The sequence below is a fragment of the Aquarana catesbeiana genome, linkage group LG01 (assembly GCF_042186555.1).
Source record: "Aquarana catesbeiana isolate 2022-GZ linkage group LG01, ASM4218655v1, whole genome shotgun sequence".
Lineage (NCBI taxonomy): Eukaryota > Metazoa > Chordata > Amphibia > Anura > Ranidae > Aquarana > Aquarana catesbeiana.
In genome coordinates, this window is record NC_133324.1 from 563,085,181 (window position 1) to 563,112,956 (window position 27,776).

Sequence of the window (27,776 nt, forward strand, 5' to 3'; positions counted from 1 at the left end):
GAGAAGTTTGGTTGTAAAAGAGGGGCAGTTGGAAGTTAGAGATTTAGGTTATACACACATTATTCTAAACTATTTCTAAATTATTCTAAATCTATTTGAACTAAAAGATCACATTTCTCCTGGAATTTATACAGAATACTGGCAAATACTAAACTGTCACTTGTATGGGTCCTCGGTTTCAGTGTGAGCACCAGACTAGTACTTGTAGAATAACTTGCCCCCGGAAATAGCTGATGAGTAAAAGTGCCGTTCAGCATGCGGAACCCAGGCTTGGCGGCTGTTTTCCGGCGGAATATTTAGTTGGCGCACAGTTTCCGGAAGTGCTCAGGGGACGTCCTGTCCTAAGATGGCGGCGCTGACAGGTAAGAAGGTTATGGGATTGTTGTGTTTGGGTTATGAAGGACGTCAGTGCGGTGTGTATTGGTGGGCAGTACGAGGATGACTGCTGTTCGGCGTCTCCTTATTCCTCGCTTGTCTGGTGCTATAAACGAGTATATAGGTGACAATGGTTTCTGTGTGTTCCAGCTCCCCGACTGTCTCTGCTCTCCTTCCAAGCTTTTCGGTGAGTATTATGCTCGGATATTTCTCATTTGTGATCTATGGAACTGTGCACACTAATAGTATACTTCTCTATCTACATCATACAGATCGGCCTGCCTGGCAGCTCTTCATACTCGGGTCTGGCAACCAACAGCAGACAATGAAAATAGCATCAGGTGACTACTCTATATCTATTATAGCTAGCTATATATATATATATATATATAAATATATAAATTTATTTGGGCACACAGCAACAGACGTATGTTACCTTTTTAAAGCTGCATTCATGTGTTACTGTCACAGGGGTGTACAGGTATTGCATGCATCCCCCTGCAGGCAGTCCTATTCATGTTTATTGGGACATAGAGGCTGCATGCATACAGCTGCTGTGTCCCAAAATGACATTCGTGTGGGTGCAGGGCCCTGAACGCACCCTTGGTGCAATTTGGAGCATGTACCCACACGGATGTCATATTGGAACTAGGGATGAGCTTCGAGTTCGACTCGAACATCGGCTTTTCGCCCGTTCGCCGAACAGCGAACAATTTGGGGTGTTCGTGGCAAATTCGTGGAACACCCTTTAAAAGTCTATGGGAGAAATCAAAAGTGCTAATTTTAAAGGCTTATATTCATGGTATCTGGGTCCTGCCCCAGGGGACATGTATCAATGCAAAAGAAGTTTTAAAAACGGCTGTTTTTTCAGGAGCAGTGATTTTAATAATGCTTAAAGTGAAACAATAAAAGTGTAATATCCCTTTTAAATTTCATACCTGGGGGGGTGTCTATAGTATGCCTGTAAATGGGCGCATGTTTCCCGTGTTTAGAACAGTCTGACAGCAAAATGACATTTCAAAGGAAAAAAAAAGTCATTTAAAACTACTCGCGGCTAATAATGAATTGTCGGTCCGACAATACACATAAAAGTTCATTGATAAAAACGGCATGGGAATTCCCCTCAGGGGAACCCCGAACCAAAATGTAAAAAAAAAAAATGGCGTGGGGTTCCCCCTAAATTCCATACCAGGCCCTTCCGGTCTGGTATGGATATTAAGGGGAACCCCGCGCCAAAATAAAAAAAAAAAAAAATGGCGTGGGGTCCCGCCAAAAATCCATACCAGACCCTTATCCGAGCACGCAACCTGGCAGGCCGCAGGAAAAGGGGGTGGGGGGGCGAGAGAGCGCCCCCCCTCCTGGACCGTACCAGGTCACATGCCCTCAACATTGGGAGGGTGCTTTGGGTTGCCCCCCAAAGCACCTTGTCCCCATGTTGATGGGAAGAAGGGCCTCATCCCCACAACCCTTGCCCGGTGGTTGTTGGGGTCTGCGGGTGGGGGGCTTATCGGGAATCTGGAAGCCCCCTTTAACAAGGGGACCCCTAGATCCCGCCCCCCCGTGTGAATTGGTAATGGGGTACAAATGTACCCCTACCATTTCACAAAAAAAGTGTCAGGTTAAAAAACACGAGACGGTTTTTGACAAGTCCTTTATTAATTTCTTCTTCTTTCGGCTTCTTCTTTCATCATCTGTTCTTTTGGTGTTGTTCTTCTTCCTTCATCTTTTTCTTCGTCCGCTCTTCTCATCCCGCATCTTCCTCCAGGCTTCTTCTCCGCTCCGCCCGCACGATCCGCCTCAGTGTGACGCTTCGCTTCTTCTGACACTTCTTATCTAATGGAGGGCGGGGTCACGTAACCGCACCCCGGCTCATCCCTAATTGGGACACAGCAGCTGTAGCCATGGATCCCTATAAACATAAATAGGACTGCCTGCACGGGGATGCATGCAACACCTGTACATCCCTGTGACGTAAAACACAGCCCTGTATGGGGCACAGATGTAATCGCTCTGTGTGAACAAGTCCAAATAAAGCAAATGTTACTTTAACCTCTTCAGCCCCAGAAGAATTTACCCCCTTCCTGACCAGAGTGTTTTTTTTGTGATTCGGCACTGCGTTGCTTTAACTGACAATTGCGTGGTCATGCGACATTGTACCCAAACGAAATTGACGTCCTTTTTTTTTTTTCCCCACAAATAGAGCTTTCTTTTGGTGGTATTTGATCGCCTCTGTATTTTTTTACTTTTTGCTATTATAAATATCCCCCAAAAATATAGAAAAAAAACATTTTTTTTCCTCAGTTTAGGCCGATACGTATTCTTCTACATATTTTTGGTAAAAAAAAATCGCAATAAAATTTATTGATTGGTTTGCGCAAAAGCGTCTACAAAATAGGGGATAGATTTATAGCATTTTTATTATTGTGGGTTTTTTTTTTTTAACTAGTAATGGTGGCGATCTGCGATTTTTATCATGACTGTGACATTATGGCGGACACATAGGACAAATATGACACATTTTTGGAACCATTGGCAATAATACAGCGATCAGTGCGATTAAAAATGTAAAAAGGCAAAAATGTCATTGGCAGTGAAGGGGTTAACACTAGGGGGCAGTGAAGGGGTTAAATGTGTTTCCTGGGAGGTGATTCCAACTGAAGGGGGAGGGACTAACTACAGGAAGTTACAGATCGTGGTTCCTAGCTAATAGGAGCACACAATCTGTCACTCCTGTCAGAACAGGAACGTGTGTGTGTTTACACACACACACTCGTCCCTGTTCTGTGTCTCCTGGTTACGATCGCTCGTGGCCGGCGGTCATCGCGATCGTCGGCCACGAGCATCGGCACCCCCGCTGTACAGCGCGCTCCTGCTATCCGGACCCCGCAAGATCGTGTACAGTAACGTGATTTCGCACAGGGGAGCCAGCCTGCTGCAGTAAAACTGCGGCGGATGGTCTGGAAGCGTTTAAAGCAGAACTAAACCCATCAGTTTAAAATGGAAATTCTCGAAATAAACTGTGAACTGCTTAAATTTCAATAAAAATTGGGATGTTCTAAAACTTTTGACAGGTAGTGTACCTGCTCACTGTCTTCTTGACAATGTGCACAGAGCTGCCCGTGAGCACAGGTCTTGTATGCCTGGATGACTAAACTCCTGCACGTGCGCAGGTGTGACATCATCCTATGCTGGCTGATGAAGTCACAGCCCAGTACCCGGAAGAACCTCGGACCATTGGAGAGGTAAGCATTGCAGACTTTAGTTTCCACGTTACCTGTTGCAGGGATGAGCTCAGGCATGTTCGTTTCCTTCTCCAAACCCACCTGAGCTATCCCATCAGGAAGCTGTCGCTGCACAACGCCAGTCATAAGCAGCCGAGACATTCCCCACCCCAAACATGCCTGAATTTATCCATAAACTGTTTTCCAAAATGGTTACATTCAAAGCATGCTGTGAATAACTGTCGCAGTTGCTTGTGCTCTCAGCCAAACACAAGCTAAACAGGCACAGATGTAAAAAAAAAAAAAAAGAGGGCCATCTGTTTCGTTTGGCACCAATTCAGCAGGGGATCTGCTCAGGGATCCCCTGCTTATCAGAGTGGCCTGTACTCTATCAGAAAGTGTCCTAATAAGTTTTGAGGTAGCATTTGTAAGGGGAATATTTAATTCAAGAATTCTGATCCCCATTGAATAGACAAATACTTCGTTTTTATAATGATTAAAAAAAAAAAAAAAAAAAAAGCAGAAAGCAATATCTTGTAATGTGATGTGTAGTTCTAGTGCAGGGGTAGGCAACTTTTCAGTGGCTGAGATCTACCGGTGGGAGGGGCGTTGGCGGTGTCCTTTTAAAAAAAAAAAAAAAAAAAGGCATTCAATAAAAACACTAAGGGCCGGTTCCCACTGCTGCGATGTCAGACATCGCATGTGATTCGAACTGCACTGCTGTGCAAATCACATGTGATGTCTGTGCGATGCAAATTCCGCCATACAAATTGTATGGCTGCATTCAAACCAAACCTGTGCAGGACCCTTTTTTTGGTCCGCACCAGAATCTGATTGCAAAAGTGTTCACACCCATGTGATCCGATTCCTGTCTGAATTGACAGTTTGCACCGCGATATTCGACCCGATCGGGGGTGTCATGGTTCGCATAGGGCAGTGTAAACCGCCAGCGAGAGACATGCGTGAACCGAGCTATAGAGTGTCACAGTAGTGTCTTCTGCCCCACTTCAAATCACTCACTCCACCACAGTAGTATCCTCTGCCATCCCCTCCTCCACAGCGGTATCCTCTGCCTCCTTTCACATCACCCCCCTCCCCCAGTGATATACTATGCCATCCCTCCCCACGCACAGTGTCTTCTGACCCCCCCCCCCCCAACAGTAGTGTCCTTCCCCCCCCCCCGATAGCAGTGCCATCCCCCTCCACTGTAGTGCCCTCTTCCCCTCTTCCCGCCTATAGTAGTGTCCTCTGCACCCCATAGCAATGTCCTCTGTACCAACCCCCCCCCCCTTCTGTAGTAACCTCCCCCAGTTTCAGGTAGCTTGAGATCGACAGGTTGCCGACCCCGGGTCTAGTGTATCCAAAAGAGGGAGTAATGCATGAAGTCTGATTGCTTTGGGCATCAGTTTTATTTTTGTTTAACTTTTATCAGCCAACCATTTCCTATGTGTCAGGATAGTTTGACATGGACCTCTGTGTGAACCCTCAAGCATATCTGTCATGAAGTATCGATTGGGAAAACTGCTGCTCCAAATGAACTCTGTTAACTGGATCAATGTAAATCTAGCATTCGTATATGAAAGTGTCATAGTTTAAAGCTGAACTTCAGGCTGATATAAAAAAAAAAAAAAAAAAAGATTATTGCAGTTACATACATACATACATACATACACATTCAGTAAAAGGTCATGATGAGTATTTTTATATGCAACCAATGTAAGTACCTGCATATGTCTTGGTGTCAGCTTCTTGCAGTTCCTTGTATAGTAGAAGTCAGAGAGGGAGAGGAAGGGGTATCGCTATGAATCAATCAAGCATGCTGCATTCACGTTTTGACAAAGGAAGTAAAGGGCAGTGGAGAGGGTTTGTCAGTGTGCTGCTGCTCTTCATTGTCCAGTTACACACACTGGGATGGGAGGTAACCAAGCTGTGTTGCTCACTGTGATGGAGAAAAATTTGGGTCACCAACCTGTCTCTGTTGTCTGGCAGGGCAGTCATTTTAAGACTGGGTGTACAGAACTGCACATCCTATTGCAGGTAAAATGGCTCCAATAAATGCAATTCAGCTGTGTATTTTAAATATTTGCCTTGGGTTCATTTTTAGCTTGACAATTTTTAAAGATTTATTTTTTTATTTCATAATACATTTATCGGCTGATATATATTATGTTTTTGTCTGTTACAGCGCTTCACTAGTGAGACAGAAAAGTAGCGCTGTCCCTGCAACAAAATCGTCAGTACCAAGTGGCAAAGGGGAATTTATCGTAACCAAACTCGATGATCTGGTGAACTGGGCTCGAAGGGTAGTATTGTGTGTGTGTGTGTGGTGTGGTTTTTTTTTGTAATTCTCTATCTCGTTTATTTTTGAGGATACGCTTTCTGTTTAACATTTTGAAATAGTGAGGGGGGATGGTTGAAAACGTTATGTGACAGCTCTCTGAGGCTCAAAGGAGCAGCAGGAAATTGAAGAAAAGGGGGAGTATGTGCAGCTGGGGGGGGGGGGGGGGACATTAGAGCAAGCCTGTTGCTTTCTTTGTCTTATACTTTAAAGCAAACCTGTGCTTTGACTATATAAGTGTAGGCAGACAGAAAAACACACTTTTAAAATACACTACCTGAGCTTTCTTACCTAGCAAAAAAATTGTAATTATGTTAGGGCTTTTTTTTTTTTTTTTTAAACCCAGACACCATAGTCATAGTTACTGACAACTGATATTTCTCCACTGCTGCCAAAGTAATAAGTTTGAGAGAGGTTGTGATAAAGAGCAGCAGTTCACCAATAAGTTTATCCCTCTAGTCAGCGTTATCCATTTACAAGACTGTGCAATGCAGCAAAGCCTGAATGGCTTACTATTCTGTACTTTCCTTTTTCCGCTGTAAATGCTGATTTACAGACTGTTACAGGAGTTGGGTGTATATACAGTTTTTCTATCTGTCTACTCTACGTGGTAAAACCATAGGTTTTCCATGTTGGGTGTTTGCAGTGACATTTACTGTGTGATCAACAGGCAGGGAGAGTGTATATAAACATAAGATTGTTCTTTAGAAATGTTCATTGGAGACACACTATTTATAATAAATGAACTGTAACTGTTTTATTTTACATTTTGGCTAATGCTGAGGGGCAAATTCCTGGTTGAAATATCATTGCTGTCTGTAACCCAGAGATATTGCTTCACTTGCTGTCCCGTTGACCACTGCCACTTTGACAGGGATTTTGGGGAGTCTCCTTGCATTGGGAAAGGTGTCACGGACAACATTAAAACAGTTCTAACCCATCACCACCAAGAAAAAATGTATTTTTCCCTGTTGGGGAGGAAAATGCAAATAAAATATCGGTACACAAGACAACTGGCAAGTAATGAAGACTTTCTTTGTTGACTTGAAAACCACAGATAACTAAGAAGTTTTAGTTGGAGTTGAATTTTAAAGTTATTTAAAATAGGAAACAGATTTTAAGACTGGCTCCCTGCATTAAGTAAAAGCTGCATTTGGTCAACCTTAGAGGTCTCCCTCTGGACTAGACAGGCCCTTTCATTTCTCTCTACTTTCTGCGTTCTCAATGTCCTGAAAGTGGGAGAAACCGAGGTACTGATCTGTGTTTGGGGAGAATTGGGGTAGGCAGAGAGAATTTGTCATTTTACAAATATACACCTGTTACACTGCTTTATGAACTGTGTAGCCGATATAATGGTGTGAAGTGATGTGGATGAACATCTAATGTAAATGCTTCCTTTTGTTTTTTTTTTTCTCCCCATAGAGTTCTCTGTGGCCCATGACCTTTGGGTTGGCATGCTGTGCTGTAGAAATGATGCACATGGCTGCTCCACGTTATGACATGGACAGGTTTGGAGTGGTTTTTCGTGCTAGTCCGAGGCAAGCGGATGTTATGATTGTAGCTGGAACACTTACAAATAAAATGGCTCCTGCGCTAAGAAAGGTGATAATACTCTCTGTAGACCAAGCAGTGTTTTCAACTATGTATGTTTCTGAAAAGCAAATTACACTGGTTAATAGTTGAAGAAAATGTTGGTGTATGCTGTGAATATTGAGTTTTTAGATGCTACTGGATAAGGGCTAAATGGCTTGGCTATAGATGACCGATTCTTTTATGTATCTGGGATGTATACTGTCATGTCTAGGGTATGTGGGACAGTATATGGGTTTTCTGTAGATGGACGTTCAAAACAGACCTGACCAGTCAAGGTATGGAAGCCACTAGACCTCCTGAAGGTATGCTGCGGTAACTGGCACCAAGCTATCAGTAGCCCTTTTAAGTTGCGAGTTGGGGCCTCCATGGTTCGGATTTCCTGCACATCCCACAGATGCTTGCTTGTATTGAGATCTGGAGAATTTAAAGGTATTGGAGTCGCTACAAACTGTCATCTGATCTGCCGGATGGGGAACCGATCCCCATCCGTCTGTTTTTAGCAGATCAGACCGAATGCTGGCAGGTGTCGGATACATTTCGGCTGACATCCGCCTTTCTTTAGAGTGCAATGGATGGTCCAATCGGGTTCACCTAAAAAACTGACAGGCAGACCCAATTGGTCTGTCAGTGTGAAAGGGGCCTTAGAGATAAATGGGTCATGGAGCTCTTGTGAGTGCATGCATGATGTGGAACACTGGGAGAGCACTTTACTGATTGAATCTGGACATTGAGCATTGGATAATTAAGGATTGGAGATATTATCATTAAAGTTAACCCCAATACTAAAATCTCTGAATCTACTGGCATCAATAATCTAAGACTAACCTATCTAGCCCTGTAAAGAAGGAATTGCTGATTGTTTATGCCAGGTTTTTTTTTTTTTTTGTTTTTTTTTTTAACCAATTTGTTTATATACATACTTGATAAAATGTAGTCAATGACACTATTATAGATGGAGATGATGGAGGAGGGAGATAGTCTTACTCGATGACTGTTGTTCCAGAAAGTTTGTAGGATGACTTTGGTCTTATAACCACTTTAGGAACAAGTTTTTGTATCAAAAAAGAACCTACCTGCCACCATGCATATCCTTCCCCTTTAAATTCTAAAAAGGTAACAAAAAAACAAAATGCTCTGGAATCCCACAGCAGCCATGACCAACTATAAGAATTTGCCCATGTGAACTCTGCCTCAAATCTGATTTTTCTGATTTCCCTTTAAGTTGAGATCAAGTATCAAAAAATGAGACCCTTTGTTATATGGTTGGCTGACTTGGGTTCTCAGGGCAGTTTCTCCTTGCAAGGCAAGTGGAAGGTAATAGTGTTACCACTATTTATTGGAGCAGGGAATCTTATTTTGATAGGTCCACGTTATAAAGTTCTTGTTTTGTTTCCTGATTGGTGGGGTGGGGGGTGTGACTAATCCTGCTATGCTGTTCTGGTAGTTTCTTGAATATGGTCATCGGCTAAAACTAAGTCATCCTTGCTGTCTTCGGGAACAGGTAGCTTAGAACTATTACTCTTATGATTTATGATATGCACAACACTAAACTATGATATGTTGTAAGAATTGATTTTTGTATCGAATTGTATTTGGCAGCAATATAAAGGGTAACCTCTGATTGAAAATACCTAAGTTTGAGCTTGACTGAAGTTGTTCGGAGTGTGAATGAATATGTATTCTAAGTCATATATTTACTCTTGCAGTGCTCCTGTTTGCTCTAAATTTAATTCATAAATAAAATCATGGCAATGGAGACATTATGGATTATTATTATTATACAGGATTACAGGATTTATATAATACCAACAGTTTACGCAGTGCTTTACAATATAAAAGGGAGACAATACAGTTATAATACAAGAGGATTAAGAGGGCCCTGCTCAGAAGAGCTTACAATCTAAAAAGGTTGGGGCAGGTGGTACAAAAGGTTGTAACTGTGGGGAATGAGCTGATGGAAGTGGTAAAAGATTAGTTGGAGACATGATGGGCTTCCCTGAAGAGATGAGTTTTCAGGGATCGCCTGCAGGTAGCCAGAGTAGGAGATAGCCGGACAGGTTGAGGTAGCGAGTTCCAAAGGATGGGAAAGGCTCTGGAGAAATCGTGGAGATGAGCACGGGAGGAGGGCTTGAGAAGAGCGGAGAGGACCATTTGGGTGATATTTGGAGACAAGATTGGTGATGTAGCTCGGGGCAGAGTTGTGAATGGCTTTGTATGTTGTGGTTAGTATTTTGAATTTGATTCGCTGGGTGATTGGGAGCCAGTGTAGGGATTGGAGGAGAGGGTTGGCAGACACTGAGCGGTTGGTAAGGTGGATAAGTCTGGCAGCAGCATTCATGATAGACTGAAGAGGGGATAGCCTATGGAGAGGCAGGCCAATGAGAAGGGAGTTGAAATAGTCAAGGCGAGAGATAACAGGGGAGTGAATGAGGAAGCTTGGTGGTTTAATTTGTTAAAAAGGGGCGAATTTTATAGATGTTACGGAGGTGAATTCTACAAACTTTTGACAACGATTGGATTTGAGGCTGAAATGACAGTCTGGGATTACACCTAGTACCCTGGCGTGAGGGGAGGGACTGATGGTTGCATTGTTGATTTTGATGGAGAAGTCAGGGAGGGGGGCACGTGCGGGGGGAATATTAATAGCTCAGTTTTGGAGAGATTTAGTTTAAGGAAGTGGTGTGACATCCATGCTGATATGTAAGTTAGTAATGCAAGAGGAGACTGAAGGAGTGAGGTGAGGAGTAGACAGATTTGGGTGTCATCGGTGTATAAGTGGTGTTGGAAGCTGTGGGCAGTAATCAAGTGACCAAGGTAGGAGGTGTAGAAAGAAGGGGTCCAAGAACAGAGCCTTGGGGGACCCCCACAGAAAGAGGCAATGGAGAGGAGGAGACAGAGTTGTAGGTAACGCTGAAGGAGCGCTATGATGGGAAGGCAGAGAACCAGGATAGAGCAGAATCTTGGAGGCCAAGGGAATGGAGTTTAAGAAGGAGCAGGTGGTCAACAGTATCAAAGATAATTAGTTCTAATACAAGTTCCTCATTCTCTTAAGTGTAAATCTGTTATCTTTGTATACATTGTTGACAAAGTTGGTTTTCAGATTGTAATCTGTATGTCTTCTACTGTCCACAGGTTTATGATCAGATGCCTGAGCCACGTTATGTAGTATCCATGGGCAGGTATATTTCCTTCACTACTTTTTTCTCTCTGCCCTCTGTATTTTACTGTACTCTAATGTTCTGGGACCCCCTACTCCTCATTTTACCATGGTCTTGGCAGATGATGCAGAATGCTTTCAGCTCCTGTACTCTGCCACTATCTCATGTTTCTGACTGTCTGCAGAATCTGCTTTCTTGTCCTGTCATTTCTGTTAACAGTAGCTCAGCTCTACAAGCTTATATTGGGGTTTATGTAACAGAGCATTTAAGTTTATTAATTGCAGCATTGTGAAAAGCATGTTATACCATGGGTTACGGCAACGTATGCATTAGGGTGCCATTAGTTCTGAATGCTGTTACAGTATAAGGGAATTCACTCACAAACTGCAGCACAGCAGAATGATCTATTGTTGGCTGGAATTGCATTCCTTTTATACAGGCTGGTATGAGAGGGAGGATACAGTGGTAGTACACAGGCGAGCGGAAGGGCCCCTGAGGAAGGAGCTTCCTAGAAGGAGGGCTGTCCCTGTGGTATGCATGTCTTTACTAGTTTTATTACTATATTTATGGCTGTCGCCTAATATTTATGAATCTAAAATTGTAAATGGGTTGATATAAATGCGTCTCTGGATACAAATATTTAAGTTGAACACTACTGCTTTGATTAAAATTCATGTTGACTGGGTGCTCTGTTTTATTATTATTATTATTATACAATATTTATATAGCGCCAACAGTTTACGTAGCGCTTTACAACTTGAGGGTAGACAGTACAAATACAATACAATTTGATACAGTAGGAATCAGAGGGCCCTGCTCCTTGGAGCTTACAATCTAAGAGGGAAGGTCAAGAGATACAAGAGGTAATAACTGTGGGTGATGTGCTGATTGAGAAGATAAATGTACAGTTGTTAGGTGGGGGCCAGATAGGCTTCTCTGAAGAGATGAGTTTTCAGGGATCGTCTGAAAGTGGATAAGGTAGGAGAAAATCGGACGGATTGGGGAAGAGCATTCCAGAGGATGGGGGAGGCTCTGGAGAAGTCCTGAAGGCGAGCATGGGATGAGGTGACAAGGGAGTTTGAGAGCAGGAGGTCTTGGGAGGAGCGAAGAGAACGATTTGGTTGGTATTTTGTGACTAGGTTAGAGATGTAGCTAGGGGCCAGGTTGTGGATGGCTTTGTAAGTTATAGTTAGTATCTTGAATTTAATTCGGTGACTGAGTGGCAGCCAATGGAGGGATTGGCAGAGGGGTGTAGCAGACGCTGAGCGGTTTGTGTGGTGGATGAGCCTGGCCGCAGCGTTCATGATGGACTGAAGTGGGGATAGCCTATTTAGAGGTAAACCAATGAGGAGGGAGTTGCAGTAGTCAAGGCGGGAGATGACCAGGGAGTGGATTAGAAGCTTTGTGGTGTCATTGGTTAGGAAGGGGCGTATCTTGGAGATGTTGCGAAGACAGAGGCGGCAAGCTTTGGATAGTGATAGAATGTGGGGTCGAAAGGTTAGTTCAGAGTCCAGGATTACACCTAGGACCTTGGCGTGGGGAGATGGGTTGATAGTTGAGCCGTTGATCTTGACAGGGAGATCAGGGGAAGTGGCACCTGAGGGAGGAAATATCATGAGCTCGGTTTTGGATAGGTTGAGTTTGAGAAAGTGATGTGACATCCAGGCTGATATGTCTGCTAATAAGTTGGTAATGCGTGAGGAGACAGATGGAGAGAGCTGGGGGGTGGAGAGATAGATTTGTGTGTCATCAGCGTAGAGATGATATTTAAAGCCGTGGGAGGCAATCAACTGACCCAAGGAGGTGGTGTAGATTGAGAAAAGGAGAGGTCCGAGAACAGAACCTTGGGGGACCCCGACGGAAAAAGGAAGAGGAGAGGAGGAAGTAGAGTTGTAAGTGACACTGAAGGAGCGGTGGGATAGGTAGGATGAGAACCAGCGAAGAGTACAGTCACGGAGACCAAAGGAGTGGAGTTTTTTGAGGAGGAGGGGGTGGTCCACTGTGTCAAAGGCAGCAGAGAGATCCAGGAGAAGTAGTACAGAATAGTGTCCATTGGCTTTAGCCATTAGTAGGTCATTTGAGAGTTTAAGGAGAGCAGTTTCCGTGGAGTGTTGAGGGCGAAAACCGGACTGAAGGGGATCAAGAAGTTTATTCATGGTCAGATGGTCGCTTAGTCGGTTGTAGACCAGTCTTTCAAGAAGTTTGGAGGAGAAGGAGAGTAAGGAGATGGGACGTAAGTTGTTGAGATTGGTGGGATCCAGTGAGGGCTTTTTTAGTATGGGGGTGACTAGCGCATGTTTTAGAGCATTTGGGAAGATGCCACAAGAGAGGGAGAGGTTGAAAATGTGAGTTAGAGAGCGTAGAATCGAGTCAGAGGGTGAGCGTAGCATTTGCGAGGGAACAGGATCCAGGGGGCAAGTGGTTAGATGAGTGCTAGATAAAAGTTTAGCAACCTCAGTAGTAGTAGCAGGGTTGAATGAGGGAAGTAATGATTGTATCTGTGGACATGGGGTGTTGCATGGGGGAGGTTTTTGCGCATTGGCGATCTCCTCATGAATTGTATCAATCTTAGTTTTGAAGTGATTGGCAATCTCCTGGGCAGTGAGTGAGTTGGTGGGTGGAGGCAGTGGAGGACAGAGTAGAGTGTTGAAGGTAGAGAAGAGTTGACGTGGACTGGATGAGTAGGTGTTGATGAGTGTGATAAAGTAGGTCTGTTTGGCAGTGTGAAGGCAGGAGTAGTATTTTAGGAGGGCAGATTTATATTGTGTGAAGTCTTCCTGGGTCTTAGTCTTATGCCACAGGCGCTCAAGAGCGCGGCTACGTTTTCTGAGACTTCTGGTGTCATCTGTTTGCCAGGGTTGTAGCAGTCGGGGCCTAATTCTGCGTGTAGTGAGGGGGGCGAGCTTGTCTAGGGAGGAAGATAGTGAGCTGTTGTAAACGAAGGTAGCTAGGTTGGGGCAGGACAGGGGGGAGATTTTGTCATAGAGGTGATCAGTAGCAGAGTAGAGAAGAGAAGGGTTGAGGTGGCGAAGGTTTCTGCGTGTAACTGTTAGGCGGTTGGAGGGAGAAGAGGTGGAAGACAAGGAGAGAGCAAAACTAATAAGGTGGTGATCAGAGAGTGGGAGTGGATTGTTGGAAAGGTTGCACGGAGTGCACAGATAGGAGAAGGCAAGGTCAAGGGTGTTGCCATTGGAGTGGGTAGGAGCCTGTATCCATTGCTTCAGGTCAAGCGATGAGGTTAGACTGAGAAGTTTAGAAGTAATAGTAGTGTTAGTGTTGACAGGGATGTTGAAGTCCCCAAGAATAATTGTGGGGATTTCAGAAGAGAGAAAGTAGGGTAGCCAGGCAGAGAAGTCGTCAAGAAAGGCTGATACCGGTCCAGGGGGCCGGTAGATGACAGCAATTCTTAGAGAAATGGGAGAGAAAAGACGAATGCAGTGTGCCTCAAAAGAGGAGAGTATCAGAGAGGGAGGTGGGTGAAGAACCTGATAGGTGCTGCATGGAGCTAGAAGGATTCCCACTCCACCTCCCTTCCGTCCACTTGGTCTGGGGGAGTGAGTCCAGAGAAGGCCCCCATGGGAGAGGGAAGCAGGAGAAATAGTATCCGATTCATGAAGCCAGGTTTCAGTAATGGCAAGTAGGTTAAAGGAATTTGCGATGAAGAGGTCGTGGAGGGCGGTGAGTTTGTTGCAGACAGAACGTGCATTCCACAGGGCACAGGAAAAGGGGGGGCTGGTATTGGAAAGAGGAATAGAGACCAAGTTCTGTGGGTTGCGGCTCCTGCCAGAGGGTGTGGGGGGATGGGAGCATTGGGCAAGGACAGATGATGGTGGCCCAGGGTTTGGGGATATGTCACCAGAGATTAGGAGAAGCAGGAGGGTGAGGGAGGTAATGTGGGACTGTGATTTATGTGAAGGGGCATGTCTCAGAGTACTGGAGGTTTTATCAGTGTATGGATGTAGAATGAGCGAGAGTTGGTAAGAGCAGTAGTAGGGGGAAGACAGAAGGCAGGGTGATATGTATAAGCAGGCGGGTGGAGAGGGGGGCTGAAGGTAAGAGAGTTTGAGGAGAGAGGACAGGAGTGTCAGAAGTAGTGGTAGAGAGTGCATGTTACAGAGTGGAAAGAGAGCTTAATAGAGAGACAGGGTCACCTGCAGTCTGTTAGCAGCTTTCCAGTGCAGATTGCTGTATTTGTTTGCTTCGTGCAATCGCTGAAGTGCAGAGATTGAAGTGCATATCACTTGTAGAAAGAATCACTTAGAGATAGAAGCCCCTGCAATGTGCACCCCCCAGCAATGTGCTGACCCCTTAAGGATGCTCAAATATATACTGTTATAAGGGTGGGGTTGAAGTTCGTTAATTAATCATGAGTGACTATAAGAGTGCCTAGCAATCAAAGTGAACTTTTTGCTTCAAAAGTCAGAATAGCAAGAGGCCAAGACAAGATCAACACATAAAACTTTGGTAAGACAGTTCAGAAAAACAAATAATGTCATGGTTGTTCGCACAGGGCAGCAGATAGAGAAGGCCACATACCAGAGACACACACACAGAGACAGCAGGCAGATCCCAATTGCAGTTAACGGTGGAGGATGTGGATGAGCTGACACATACCAGAGACACACACACAGAGACAGCAGGCAGATCCCAATTGCAGTTAACGGTGGAAGATGTGGATGAGCTGACACATACCAGAGACACACACACAGAGACAGCAGGCAGATCCCAATTGCAGTTAACGGTGGAAGATGTGGATGAGCTGACACATACCAGAGACACACACACAGAGACAGCAGGCAGATCCCAATTGCAGTTAACGGTGGAAGATGTGGATGAGCTGACACATACCAGAGACACACACACGGAGACAGCAGGCAGATCCCAATTGCAGTTAACGGTGGAAGATGTGGATGAGCTGACACATACCAGAGACACACACACAGAGACAGCAGGCAGATCCCAATTGCAGTTAACGGTGGAAGATGTGGATGAGCTGACACATACCAGAGACACACACACAGAGACAGTTTTATTCTTCTTATTGCCCTGTTTTGCTAAACCACTGTGTGTACGATAATGTGGGATATTTTGAATTAACAGTAGAACACCATCTTTGCATGCGTGGTCATATCGGGGAAAACATCCTCTAGTTGTTGCTTCTGCAGACATGAACATGTTCAACTGGATGGATGCTGAGTTGGCTCTCATTCACACAACCATTATTGCAGACTGTCTGCTTTTTTAGATATCCTTGTATCAACTATTCAGCCCTGATTTCCACTTCTAAGATGTTTTTGGATATAGGAGAGACCAAGAAGTTAATTTTTTTTTTTTTTTTTGTTATAGAAGTTTGCTTGTTTTGTAATGGGAATGTTTTAAGTGTAATAGAAACTTTGGTTATTATATGGTGAATATTTGGTGATTTGAAATTCAGGGAGGTATGCAAACTCGATAAAAGATATAATCAAATCACTTTGTCTCTCCCACAGCTGTGCCAATGGAGGAGGCTACTATCATTATTCATATTCAGTGGTCAGAGGCTGTGACAGAATTGTTCCTGTCGATATCTATGTTCCAGGTGACTACATCCTATCAGACCCCCACTTCCCCCTATTGGCTAAAAATCGGGTTATCGGTATTTTGCCGATAGAAGGGGGTGAAAATAATGGCAAGCTGCGTCTCGGTGCCGACCATAATGGCAAGCTGCGTCCCATCTCCTTTAATGGCGAAACGCCAGCCACATTAAAGTTGTTGTTTGTGTTTTTTTTTTTTTTTGTTTTTTTTTTAACTGTCCATTTCGGTTTTCAGCCAAGTTCATCCTGAATTCTGTTTTGGCACAGGGATTTTCATTTTGGTGCACCACTAAGCACAGCCCTTGAAGATTTCCAATTAGTATTAGTAAGGTACCTTTTTATCCTTAAAGTGGTTGTTACCTCAACAATGGAATTCACTGCCAGCCCTTGTATTATATCTAGGCATACCACACTGTATAACTGTTTTAATAAAACGTAGCATGTAAATACCTTTTACAGCAATCTTCAGACCGATCACGTGACTCCCAGTCCGTCTCCTACTCCGATCCAGGACTACAGGGGGAGGGGCCGGGATCTCCCTCTGATGTCAGGTGGGGAGGTCACATGGCCGCACAGCCCCTCCCGCTGTAGCCCTGGGTCAGAGTAGGAGACAGGCCGGGAGTCACGTGACCGGCCTGAAGAAGCTTAGTTTTAATAAAACGCTTATATAGTATGGTATGCTTGGATATAATAGAGGGGCTACCAATGATAATTTGTAACCTTTTATAGTGGCGGGGGGTGGTTGGAGACACAGATCTGACTGGCAGGGATGGGTGAGGGTGACAAGAGAGCTGCGGATGACAGAGGGACGTAAACTGACCACGTTAGTCAGGGCTCAGCAGCCATGATTATCGTGGTCAGGTCACAGGAAGTGGCAGGGTCAGCCAGGTTTTTTACAGCTTAGAGAGGGGCAGATTAGACAGCATACACACTGTGCTTTTTATTCTGCTACAAGGAAACAGGATCCATTATTTTTTATGGGTTACTTTTAAAAAGCAATTGTTTAGCCTCAGTCAAGTGACCGTGCCCCAGGCATGAGAGGAAAATCTTGGAAGGATGATATAATTATTAAAAGTAGGGGGAGCTTTTCCTAAAGCTAGCCATACACCTGTAGACTTTTTCTGTTCAGCCTGCAAGCTACACAGTGTGGATGGACAAATCTCCCGCTGTGGCTATTGTATTTTGAAAGCCAGCCCCACCAGCTGTCAAAATACCTGAACAGTGTCTCCATCTGATTAGGCACAGGCACTGTTCAGTTGACAATATTCCACCCAGCTTGATTCTAGAGATGTTGAGCAAGACATGGCCAACAGGGCCACCCACAGGGGGAATTTTGGATGGTTCATCAAGAACTGGACAAAACTAGCTATGAATATGGCCAGATTTAGGCCTCCTCTCCCCAGTGATAATTTGCTGGAACTTCAGTAAAACTAAAAAATTTTGGCATGTAGCATAGATAGCATGGGGCTGATATGTGTAAGAAATAAGTAATCAAAGTCTGGATACTGCACAGTCACTTGAGTGTGCATGGTTCTTATCTATAGGCAAGCATATTGGTCCACAAGTTGGATGCTTAAACAAAGCCAGCTTTCTGGGGAGAAGAGTCGAGGTGTAAAAGTTTCTAAAAGTGCAGTGTACACATTTCTTAGCATGCCTGTATTTAACAGAAAAAAAATGAGGCTAGATATTTTCACGCTCAGTGATCTGTCACTTTTTTTTTATTGCTTATTTAGAAAAAAGCGAATGTAGAGATGGTTATATCGGTGTGAAAATCTTTTGGAATGTATTAATAGATCTAATAAGCCTCATTTAGAGCTCCACATTCAATATTGAAAATTACTTTTACTTCACACAGATATAATTTAAGACAACATCATGATTTATAGATCATAGCATGATGACTGTTGGGAAGTTGCAATTCTCCTTCTCGCCCTTTTTTTTTTTCTCTCTTTAAAAATGCTGCAAGTGCAGAAAAATATCTGTAGGTCTGCCAGAAATCCAGATTGCCAGTCCTGTCCATTTTCCCCTTCTGGTCTACAGAACAGTGTCCTGTCTCCTCATCTCCATAAGATAAGTAGGTGGGGCTCTTAAAGAAAAAACTCCATGGCTTTCAATCAATGATGCTTAGGCCCCTTTCACACGGGCCAGATCCGGTTTTGCTCAGAAGGGGGATCTGTCCACTGATCCTCTGCTGAGCTGAGTGGCTGCATGACAGGTCTGGTGCAGAACAGACACAGCCCGCTCTGCTCTATGGGCAGCTGTTTACACTCGACTGTCCTCCGATCCGGCCAGACAGCTGGGAATGGATCCCCCTTCCGTTTGCTTTTGCCAGATAGGAGGTAGCCACGTGTAAATGGACACAAGTTGCACATGAAGGGTCCGATCAGGTCTGCCTGAAAAACATATGTGCACCTGATCGTATGGCCAATGTGAAAGGAGCCTTAGGATTTTAGTGCAGCAAGGAAAGTTGTCAGCTGAAAAAGATTAGGACCTTACCAGATTTCTGGCAGGATCAGCAGGTATTTTTCTGTACTTCCAGTGTTTTAAAAAAAAAAAAAAAAAAAAGACAAAACATGGGTATATGATGTACTGAATGTTTGTGGGCGCCCCCCCCCCCCCCCCCCCCAATTTAGTTTAGACATATATACAGTGAAGGGTAAAAAGTATTTGATCCCCTGCTGATTTTCTACATTTGCCCACTGACAAATGATTGGTCTATAATTTTAATGGTAGGTTTATTTTAACAGTGATACAGAATAACAAAAATATCCAGAAAAACGCATTTCAAAAAAGTTGTATAAATTGATGTGCATTTTAACCACTTACCTACCAGCTCCTGTACATATACGTCGGCAGTTTGAAGATGGATATCTCGGTAACGGCAGCAGCTGCTGCCACAACCAAGGTATCCATCTTTAGAGCTGGTGGTTCTGTTTACGATAATGGTGGTCTCTGCGGTGGATTCACCGCGAGATCACCATTATCTGCGCCGGGAGAGGTGCCACCCCCCTCCCGATGCTCTCCCTTACCCTCCGCCGCTTACTGGAGCCGTTGGTAGCAGTGGAGGCGATCGGGTTCTTTCACGTCTGTGGTATGGAGATGAGTGAGGCTAAGATGGCCCCCACCTGTCTCCATACCATAGGAGGGCGGAAGCGACGTCAAAATGTCACTTCCGCCCATACGTCTTAAAGGCACATTTTTCTGTTGTCATTTTTTCAAATGACTTTTTTTTTTTTTTTGCGCATTTTAGTCCAAATATGAGATCTGAGGTCTTTTTGACCCCAGATCTCATATTTAAGAGGTCCTGTCATGCTTTTTTTTCTATTACAAGGGATGTTTACATTCCTTGTAATAGGAATAAAAATTACCCAATATTATTTTTTTTTAATTTTTTTTTTTATAACAAAAACAGTGAAAAAATTAAAATCAAGTAAAAATAAGAAAAAAAAAAAATTTTCTTTAACCACTTGAGCCCCGGACCATTATGCTGCCTAAGGACCAGAGGTCTTTTTCCAATTCGGCACTGCGTCGCTTTAACTGCTAATTGCGCAGTCATGCAATGCTGTACCCAAACGAAATTTGCATCCTTTTCTTCCCACAAATAGAGCTTTCTTTTGATGGTATTTGATCACCTCTGCAGTTTTTATTTTTTGCGCTATATACGGAAAAAGACCGAAAATTTTGAAAAAAAATGATATTTTCTACTTTTTGTTATAAAAAAAATCCAATAAACTAAATTTTAGTCATACATTTAGGCCAAAATGTATTCGGCCACATGTCTTTGGTAAAAAAAATGTCAATAAGCATATATTTATTGGTTTGCGCAAAAGTTATAGCGTCTACAAACTAGGGTATATTTTCTGTAATTTACACAGCTTTTAGTTTATGACTGCCTATGTCATTTCTTGAGGTGCTAAAATGGCAGGGCAGTACAAAACCCCCCCAAATGACCCCATTTTGGAAAGTAGACACCCCAAGGAAATTGCTGAGAGGCATGTTGAACCCATTGAATATTTATTTTTTTTGTCCCAAGTGATTGAATAATGACAAAAAAAAAAAAAAAATTTACAAAAAGTTGTCACTAAATGATATATTGCTCACACAGGCCATGGGCATATGTGGAATTGCACCCCAAAATACATTCAGCTGCTTCTCCTGAGTACGGGGATACCACATGTGTGGGACTTTTTGGGAGCTTAGCCGCGTACGGGGCCCCGAAAACCAAGCACCGCCTTCAGGATTTCTAAGGGTGTAAATTTTTTATTTCACTCTTCACTGCCTATCACAGTTTCGGAGGCCATGGAATGCCCAGGTGGCACAAAACCCCCCCAAATGACCCCATTTTGGAAAGTAGACACCCCAAGCTATTTGCTGAGAGGCATGGTGAGTATTTTGCAGCTCTCATTTGTTTTTGAAAATGAAGAAAGACAATTTTCAAAACTTTGTGACAAAAAGTGAGGTCTGCAAAATACTCACTATACCTCTCAGCAAATAGCTTGGGGTGTCTACTTTCCAAAATGGGGTCATTTGGGGGGGGGGGGGGTTTGTGCCACCTGGGCTTTCCATGGCCTCCGAAACTGTGATAGGCAGTGAAGAGTGAAATCAAAAATTTACACCCTTAGAAAGCCTGAAGGCAGTGCTTGGTTTTCGGGGTCCCGTACGCGGCTAGGCTCCCAAAAAGTCTCACACATGTGGTATCCCCGTACTCAGGAGAAGCAGCAGAATGTATTTTGGGGTGTAATTTCACATATTCCCATGGCATGTTTGAGCAATATATCATTTAGTGACAACTTTGTGCAAAAAAAAAAAATTTGTCTCTCTTTCCCGCAACTTGTGTCGCAATATAAAATATTCCATGGACTCGACATGCCTCTCAGCAAATAGCTTGGGGTGTCTACTTTCCAAAATGGGGTCATTTGGGGGGGTTTTGAACTGTCCTGGCATTTTATGCACAACATTTAGAAGCTTATGTCACACATCACCAACTCTTCTAACCACTTGAATACAAAGCCCTTTCTGACACTCATTGTTTACATGAAAAAGTTATTTTTTTTTGCAAAAAAATTACTTTGAACCCCCAAACATTATATATTTTTTTAAAGCAAATGCCCTACAGATTAAAATGGTGGGTGTTTCATTTTTTTTTTTTTCACACAGTATTTGCGCAGCGATTTTTCAAACGCATTTTTTGGGGAAAAAACACACTTTTTTAAATTTTAATGCACTAAAACACACTATATTGCCCAAATGTTTGATGAAATAAAAAAGATGATCTTAGGCCGAGTACATGGATACCAAACATGACATGCTTTAAAATTGCGCACAAACGTGCAGTGGCAACAAAATAAATACATTTTTAAAAGCCTTTACAGGTTACCACTTTAGATTTACAGAGGAGGTCTACTGCAAAAATTACTGCCCTCGATCTGACCTTCGCGGCGATACCTCACATGCATGGTGCAATTGCTGTTTACGTTTGACGACAGACCGCCGCTTGCGTTCGCCTTAGCGCGAGAGCAGGGGGCGACGGGTGCTTTTTTTTTTTTTTTTTTTTTTTTTTTTCTTTATTATTTTTTTTGCTTTTTTATCTTAATTTTAAACTGTTCCTTTTTCACATTTTTTTTTTTTTTTTTTTAATCATTTTTATTGTTATCTCGGGGAATGTAAATATCCCCTATGATAGCAATAGGTAGTGACAGGTACTCTTTTTTTTGAAAAAATTGGGGTCTATTGGACCCTAGATCTCTCCTCTGCCCTCAAAGCATCTGATGACACCAAGATCAGTGTGATAAAATGCTTCCCCAATTTCCCAATGGCGCTATTTACATCCGGCGAAATCTAAGTCATAAAATGCTCGTAGCTTCCGGTTTCTTAGGCCATAGAGATGTTTGGAGCCACTCTGGTCTCTGATCAGCTCTATGGTCAGCTGGCTGAATCACCGGCTGCATTCTCAGGTTCCCTGTTGAGACAGGAGAGCCAGAAAAAAACACGGAAGACGGTGGGGGGGGGGGGGGGGGGGGCTTTCCCTCCCACGGCTTGTAAAAGCAGTCTAGAGGCTAATTAGCCACTAGGATTGCTTTTACATGAAAGCCGACCGCTGGCTGAAAAGAATGATACCAAGATGATACCTAAACCTGCAGGCATCATTCTGGTATAACCATTCAAAGTTGTGAATGGCGTACCTGAAGACAAAAAAATGGTTAACAATAAAGCACAGTAAACGGTAAAGTATAAAAAATTGCATACCTGAAAAGCAAACATGATAAAACATAATAACAATAAAACATTGCAGAATAGAATACAGTAAAAAAGAGCAGAACAAGAGAGAGAGAATAGAGAGAGAGAGAACAATAAAACGACAACTATTTTTTTTTTATTTTATATATATTTTTTTTTTTTTTACACTTTTTTTGTAACTAACTTTTATAACGGTAACCGGTTCCAGGTTCGGGTCTCTCAAAATGCGATGGCATCTTGGGAGACCCTGTGAAAGTGTGTCTAGTCTGTGCAATGCTGTACCCTACGCTAATACTCAACTAGTGAATGGTAGCGTTCAAAACATTCACCAATGCAAAGACCAGGATTGTCAGGACAGGAGGGACAATAATAGCGGGTGTCACGCCTATATCCGCGCTTGCTGCAGACATGACATCTTTTTTGGGGGGTTCGCTGGGTAGGGGTACTCGGGAGGACATAAAGAAAATGCCTCTCATGCAGCCGACTGCATTTGGTTGGGGATGTGAATGGGGGAAGTACGGGCGCTGCAGAAGCGGTGGGTTCCCAATTAGGATTGGAGAATGCAGCAGGAAGGGCACTATGGGCACGACGGGCCTGTGTTTGTCTTCTTGGTGGCAGCGGGACACTACTTGTGCTTGCCACCTCACCAGCTTGAACTGCACTTATGGGACTCGCCACGTCACCAAGTGTTACTGCAGTGCTGGTTTGACTACAACCGGGGTGTACTAGGCTGCTGGTGCTTGCCAGTTCAATAAAAAGCTACCAAAAAAACTGTTAGCGATCGCAGAGATCAGGCCTGACTCTGCGAATGCTGCAGTTATGCGTTAAGTGTTTTGTAAGTGACAGTGATCGATCGATACTGCACTTGGGTGGGCTGGGCCGGGCGGAGGGGCAAAATGCAGGTGCTAGCAGGTATCTGGGCTGATCCCACTAACACTGCGTTTTTGGGAACCCTAAACTGCTGGGGACGCCAGTATAGATCTGATCGGATCAGATATTGATCCGTTCAGATACTATACCACTAAGGGAGGTGTACGGTGCGTGCGTGGGTGTTAGCGCTACTGGCGCTAACCTGACGCTGCCTGGGGCTGGTGCTTGCCAGTTCACCAAAATGCTACCAAAAAAACTGTTAGCGATCGCAGGGATCAGGCCTGACTCTGCGAACGCTGCAGTTATGCGTTTAGTGTTTTGTAAGTGACAGTGATCGATCGATACTGCACTTGGGCTGGGCCGGGCGGAGGGGCAAAACGCAGGTGCTAGCAGGTATCTGGGCTGATCCCGCTAACACTGTTTTTGGGAACCCTAAACTGCTGGGGACGCTAGTATAGATCTGATCGGATCAGATATTGATCCGATCAGATACTATACCACTAAGGGAGGCGTATGCTGCGTGCGTGGGTGTTAGCAGTACTGGCGCTAATCTGACGCTGCCTGGGGCGACGCACATCACCTCCGGGCGATCAGGGGGCTAAACCTTTATTAGGTAATAAACGGCGGGTGCCCTGACACTATAAAAAATAAACAAACTAACCAGCGTCACCCGTAACAGTTATACGGTGATTAGTGGTGAAAGGGTTAACTAGGGGGCAATCAAGGGGTTAAAACATTTATTAGGTAGTATATGGGGGTCCCTGTCGCTATAAAACGCTGACGGCGAACCTAAATATTTAGGTCCCTAACTAGCGTCACCAGCGACACTAATACAGCGATCAGAAAAATGATCGCTTAGCGACACTGGTGACGGGGTGATCAAGGGGTTAAAACTTTATTAGGGGGGGTTAGGGGGGTATCCTAGACCTAAAGGGGGGTAATACTAACTGTCCCAACACTGTAACTGTCACAAACTGACACCAATGCAGTAATCAGAAAAAAAAAAAAAAAAAAACTGCTGGTGTCAGTTTGTGACAGGGGGGGGGGGTGATTGGGGGGGAATCGGGGGCCGATCGGGGGGGGGATCGGGGTGTAATGTGTGCCTGGCATGTTCTACTCTGTGTGTGTGTGTGTTGTGCACTCACATACCTGTCTTCTCTCCTCGGGCCGGAACGGAAATTACCGAGCCGAGGAGAGATGACATCATTTCCTTTGCTGCTGTTTAGCATACAGCAGCAAAGGAATGATGTGATTGGCCGGCGGCGATCGCGAGGGGGGGGCCACGAACGGATGGCCTCCCCCTCGCCTCTGATCGCCGCTGGACAAAAGACGACTGCCTCGGGCACCGGGGGGGGGTCCGATCAGACCCCCCACCCGCGGAAGGCAAATCACGTATATGTACGTGATTTTGCCTGTCCGTGCCACCTTGCCGACGTAAATCGGCGTGAGGCGGTCGTCAAGTGGTTAAAGTGCCCCGTCCCGATGAGCTCGTGCGCAGAAGCGAACGCATACGTGAGTAGCGCCCACATATGAAAACGGTGGTCAAACCACACATGTGAGTTATCGCTGCGATCGGTAGAGCGAGAGCAATAATTTTAGCCCTAGACCTCCTCTCTAACGCAAAACATGCAACCTGCAGAATTTAAACATCGCCTATGGAGATTTTTGAGAGTAAAAGTTCCACGAGCGGGCGCAATTTCGAAGCGTGACATGTTGGGTATCAATTTACTCGGCGTAACATTATCTTTCACAATATAAAAAAAATTGGACTAACTTTTACTGTTGTCATTATTTTTTTTTTTTTATTCAAAAAAGTGAATTTTTTTCCAAAAAAAGTGCGCTTGTAAAACCGCTGCACAAATGCGTTGCGAAAAAAAGTATTGCAATGACCGCCATTTTATTCTCTAGGGTGTTAGAAAAAAAAAAAACAATATATAATGGTTGGGGGTTCCAAGTGATTTTCTAGCAAAAAATTTTTTTTTAAACATGTAAACACCAAAATGTCAAAACGAGGCTATTCCTTAAGTGGTTAATGAGTGAAATAAGTATTTGATCCCCTATCAATCAGCAGGATTTCTGGCTCCCAGATGTCTTCTATGCAGGAAACAAGCTAAAATTAGAAGCAGTCTCTTGAAGGGAGTGTTCATAATCTCAGCTTGTTACCTGTATAAAAGACGCCTGTCCACAAAAGCAATCAAATTCCAATCTGTCCATCATGGCCAAGACCAAAGAGCTGTCCAAGGATATCAGGGACAAGACTTGGAGAGGATATACAAAGAGGAGTGGGACAAAACCCCTCCTGAGATGTGGGCAAACCTGGTGGCCAACTACAAGAAACGTCTGACCTCTGTGATTGCCACCAAGTCATGTTTTGTGAAGGGGTCAAATACGGTACTTAGTTCACTCAATAAAATGCAAATCAGTTTATAACGTTTTTGAAATACGTTTTTTAGGATTTTTTTGCTCTCTCACTGTTAAAATAAACCTACCATTTAAAATTATAGACTGATTATTTCTTGGTCATTTGGCAAACGTACAAAATCAGAGGGGATCAAATACTTTTTTCCCTCACTGTACTTTTACCTTTTCATTGAACATCTGTAGGGTAGAATTTTTTTTTTTTTTTCTTCTGTGAAAGATACACCATTGTGTTCACAAAAATAATAGCACATAACCCCTAGCTTCCCACTTTCTTTGGTAAACATTATTAGTATAAGATCCTGTATAAGGCAGGCCATAAACGGCGCAAATTTCTTTCCTGCAACCACAGGTTGCAGGAAAGAAATTTGGCCAATTCCCCCATCAACACACAGTGCTGACAGGAATCCCTAGTGCCAAGCAATAGTCTGCTCCTGGTGGTGGGGGGCGGGAGACAAGCATGTTTATCGCTAGCGGCTATAGCAGCCACTAGTGATCATCACAAGAGCATTCAGCAGGCTGGTTGTACCCAAGTTTATCGATCAACATGGTACATTTAGCCTGCCCATTAACGGTTCGAATCCGAGATTCGAATCGTGTATGGCTGGCCTAATGCTTGTGACTGTGCTTACCACCTTCATGTGTTTTCTCTCTAGGCTGCCCACCCACCGCTGAGGCTCTCCTGTATGGTATCCTGCAACTCCAAAAGAAGATTAAAAGAGAAAAGAAAATTCGACTCTGGTATCGAAAATAAATGTTTTTTTAAGCTTATTTAAAAGTGGTGGTTCAGATGGGTTTCTAAATCCTTGATGCAGTGGTAATTGTGCTCCTACTTCTGCCACAAAGCAACGTTTGCTCTGAAATAGCTACATTATGATGGAACCTAAATCACTGGCTTGTGTATATATCATACATTTAATAAAGCATTAAAGCTGTTATACACTGTAGTGTTTTTCCATTTCTTTCATGGCTCACATTCCTTGTAGTATATTTGTACACCTGCACCGATTCACATGCCATATTAAGAACAGAAAGCACCACAGGTGAAAAAAAAAAAAAAACTTGAAACACCTGTTTCTCTGTGTCGCTAGTATAACCATTTTGCAAGTGCTTTATGCCCCAAGCGTTGGGGTTTTGTTTTCTCATCTGCTCTACTTTACCATCTGTTAAAGAGCAGTGTAAGCTTGGGATGCATGCCAGTGGTAGTACCTGTGGTGTGTGGGTGGAATGTTGCCTCAGGAGTTAAAGTGATTTCATACTTTCCTCTACTGTGCAGCTCGTTTTGCACAGAGTGGCCCCGAACACCGAATTCTGGGGTCCCTCAGTGGCTCTCGCGGCTCTTCCCCACATCATATAACCCCCTAGGAGAAGCGCTCTCCCAGGGGGTTACCTTGCGGGCGTGCTCCCGAGTCCATCATTCGGGGTCCATAGCCGACAAATGACGGGGCCTGCGTCATTTGAATGACAGCAATAGGAGCCAATGGCTGTGCTGCTATCAATCTATCCAATCAACAGCCGAGATAACCCCGGGCAGAATAAGAGCATGTCCCCACCGGATGAAAAATGGGGGGCTAGTCACTGCCAGGTGTTTTTTCACCTTAATGCATAGGATGCATTAAGGTGAAAAAACACAAGGGTTTACAACCCCTTTAAAATCCTATCAATATGAACACTTTTTTGTTCTACGGTTTAAAACAACTTGTTCCCTCTAGTATTTAACAGCTGTAACTGTGGCAGAACATTCTAGTTATTGCAGTTTTCACTTCCCTTTTTTTATTTTTTTTGTATTGACTGCTAGATCCTGAATGGCTTTAAAATGATCTGTCAGTTTTGAGCAGATCTTGTCAGATCGGATGGCAGGCAATTGTCAGCAGACACCTCTCCACTGACATCCATCTGCCCATTAGAAGTCAATGGGTGGCACGCTCGGATCTGCCTGAAAAACGGACAGGCGGATCTGAGTGGGCCGATCATGTGAAAGGGGCCTTAGTGA

General features: G+C 43.9%; 1 protein-coding gene across 1 annotated transcript; it reads left to right on the top strand.

Annotated features, from left to right (window-relative positions):
* The first annotated feature begins 255 nt into the window (after nt 1-255).
* NDUFS7 (NADH:ubiquinone oxidoreductase core subunit S7) lies at nt 256-26,721 on the top strand. Its single transcript, XM_073596583.1, has 8 exons — nt 256-362; nt 526-562; nt 648-716; nt 5,782-5,899; nt 7,357-7,536; nt 10,660-10,706; nt 16,175-16,263; nt 26,440-26,721. The coding sequence occupies exons 1-8, from the start codon at nt 347-349 to the stop codon at nt 26,535-26,537; spliced, it is 654 nt and encodes a 217-aa protein (XP_073452684.1). The 5' UTR covers nt 256-346; the 3' UTR covers nt 26,538-26,721.
* Nucleotides 26,722-27,776: the final 1,055 nt, after the last annotated feature.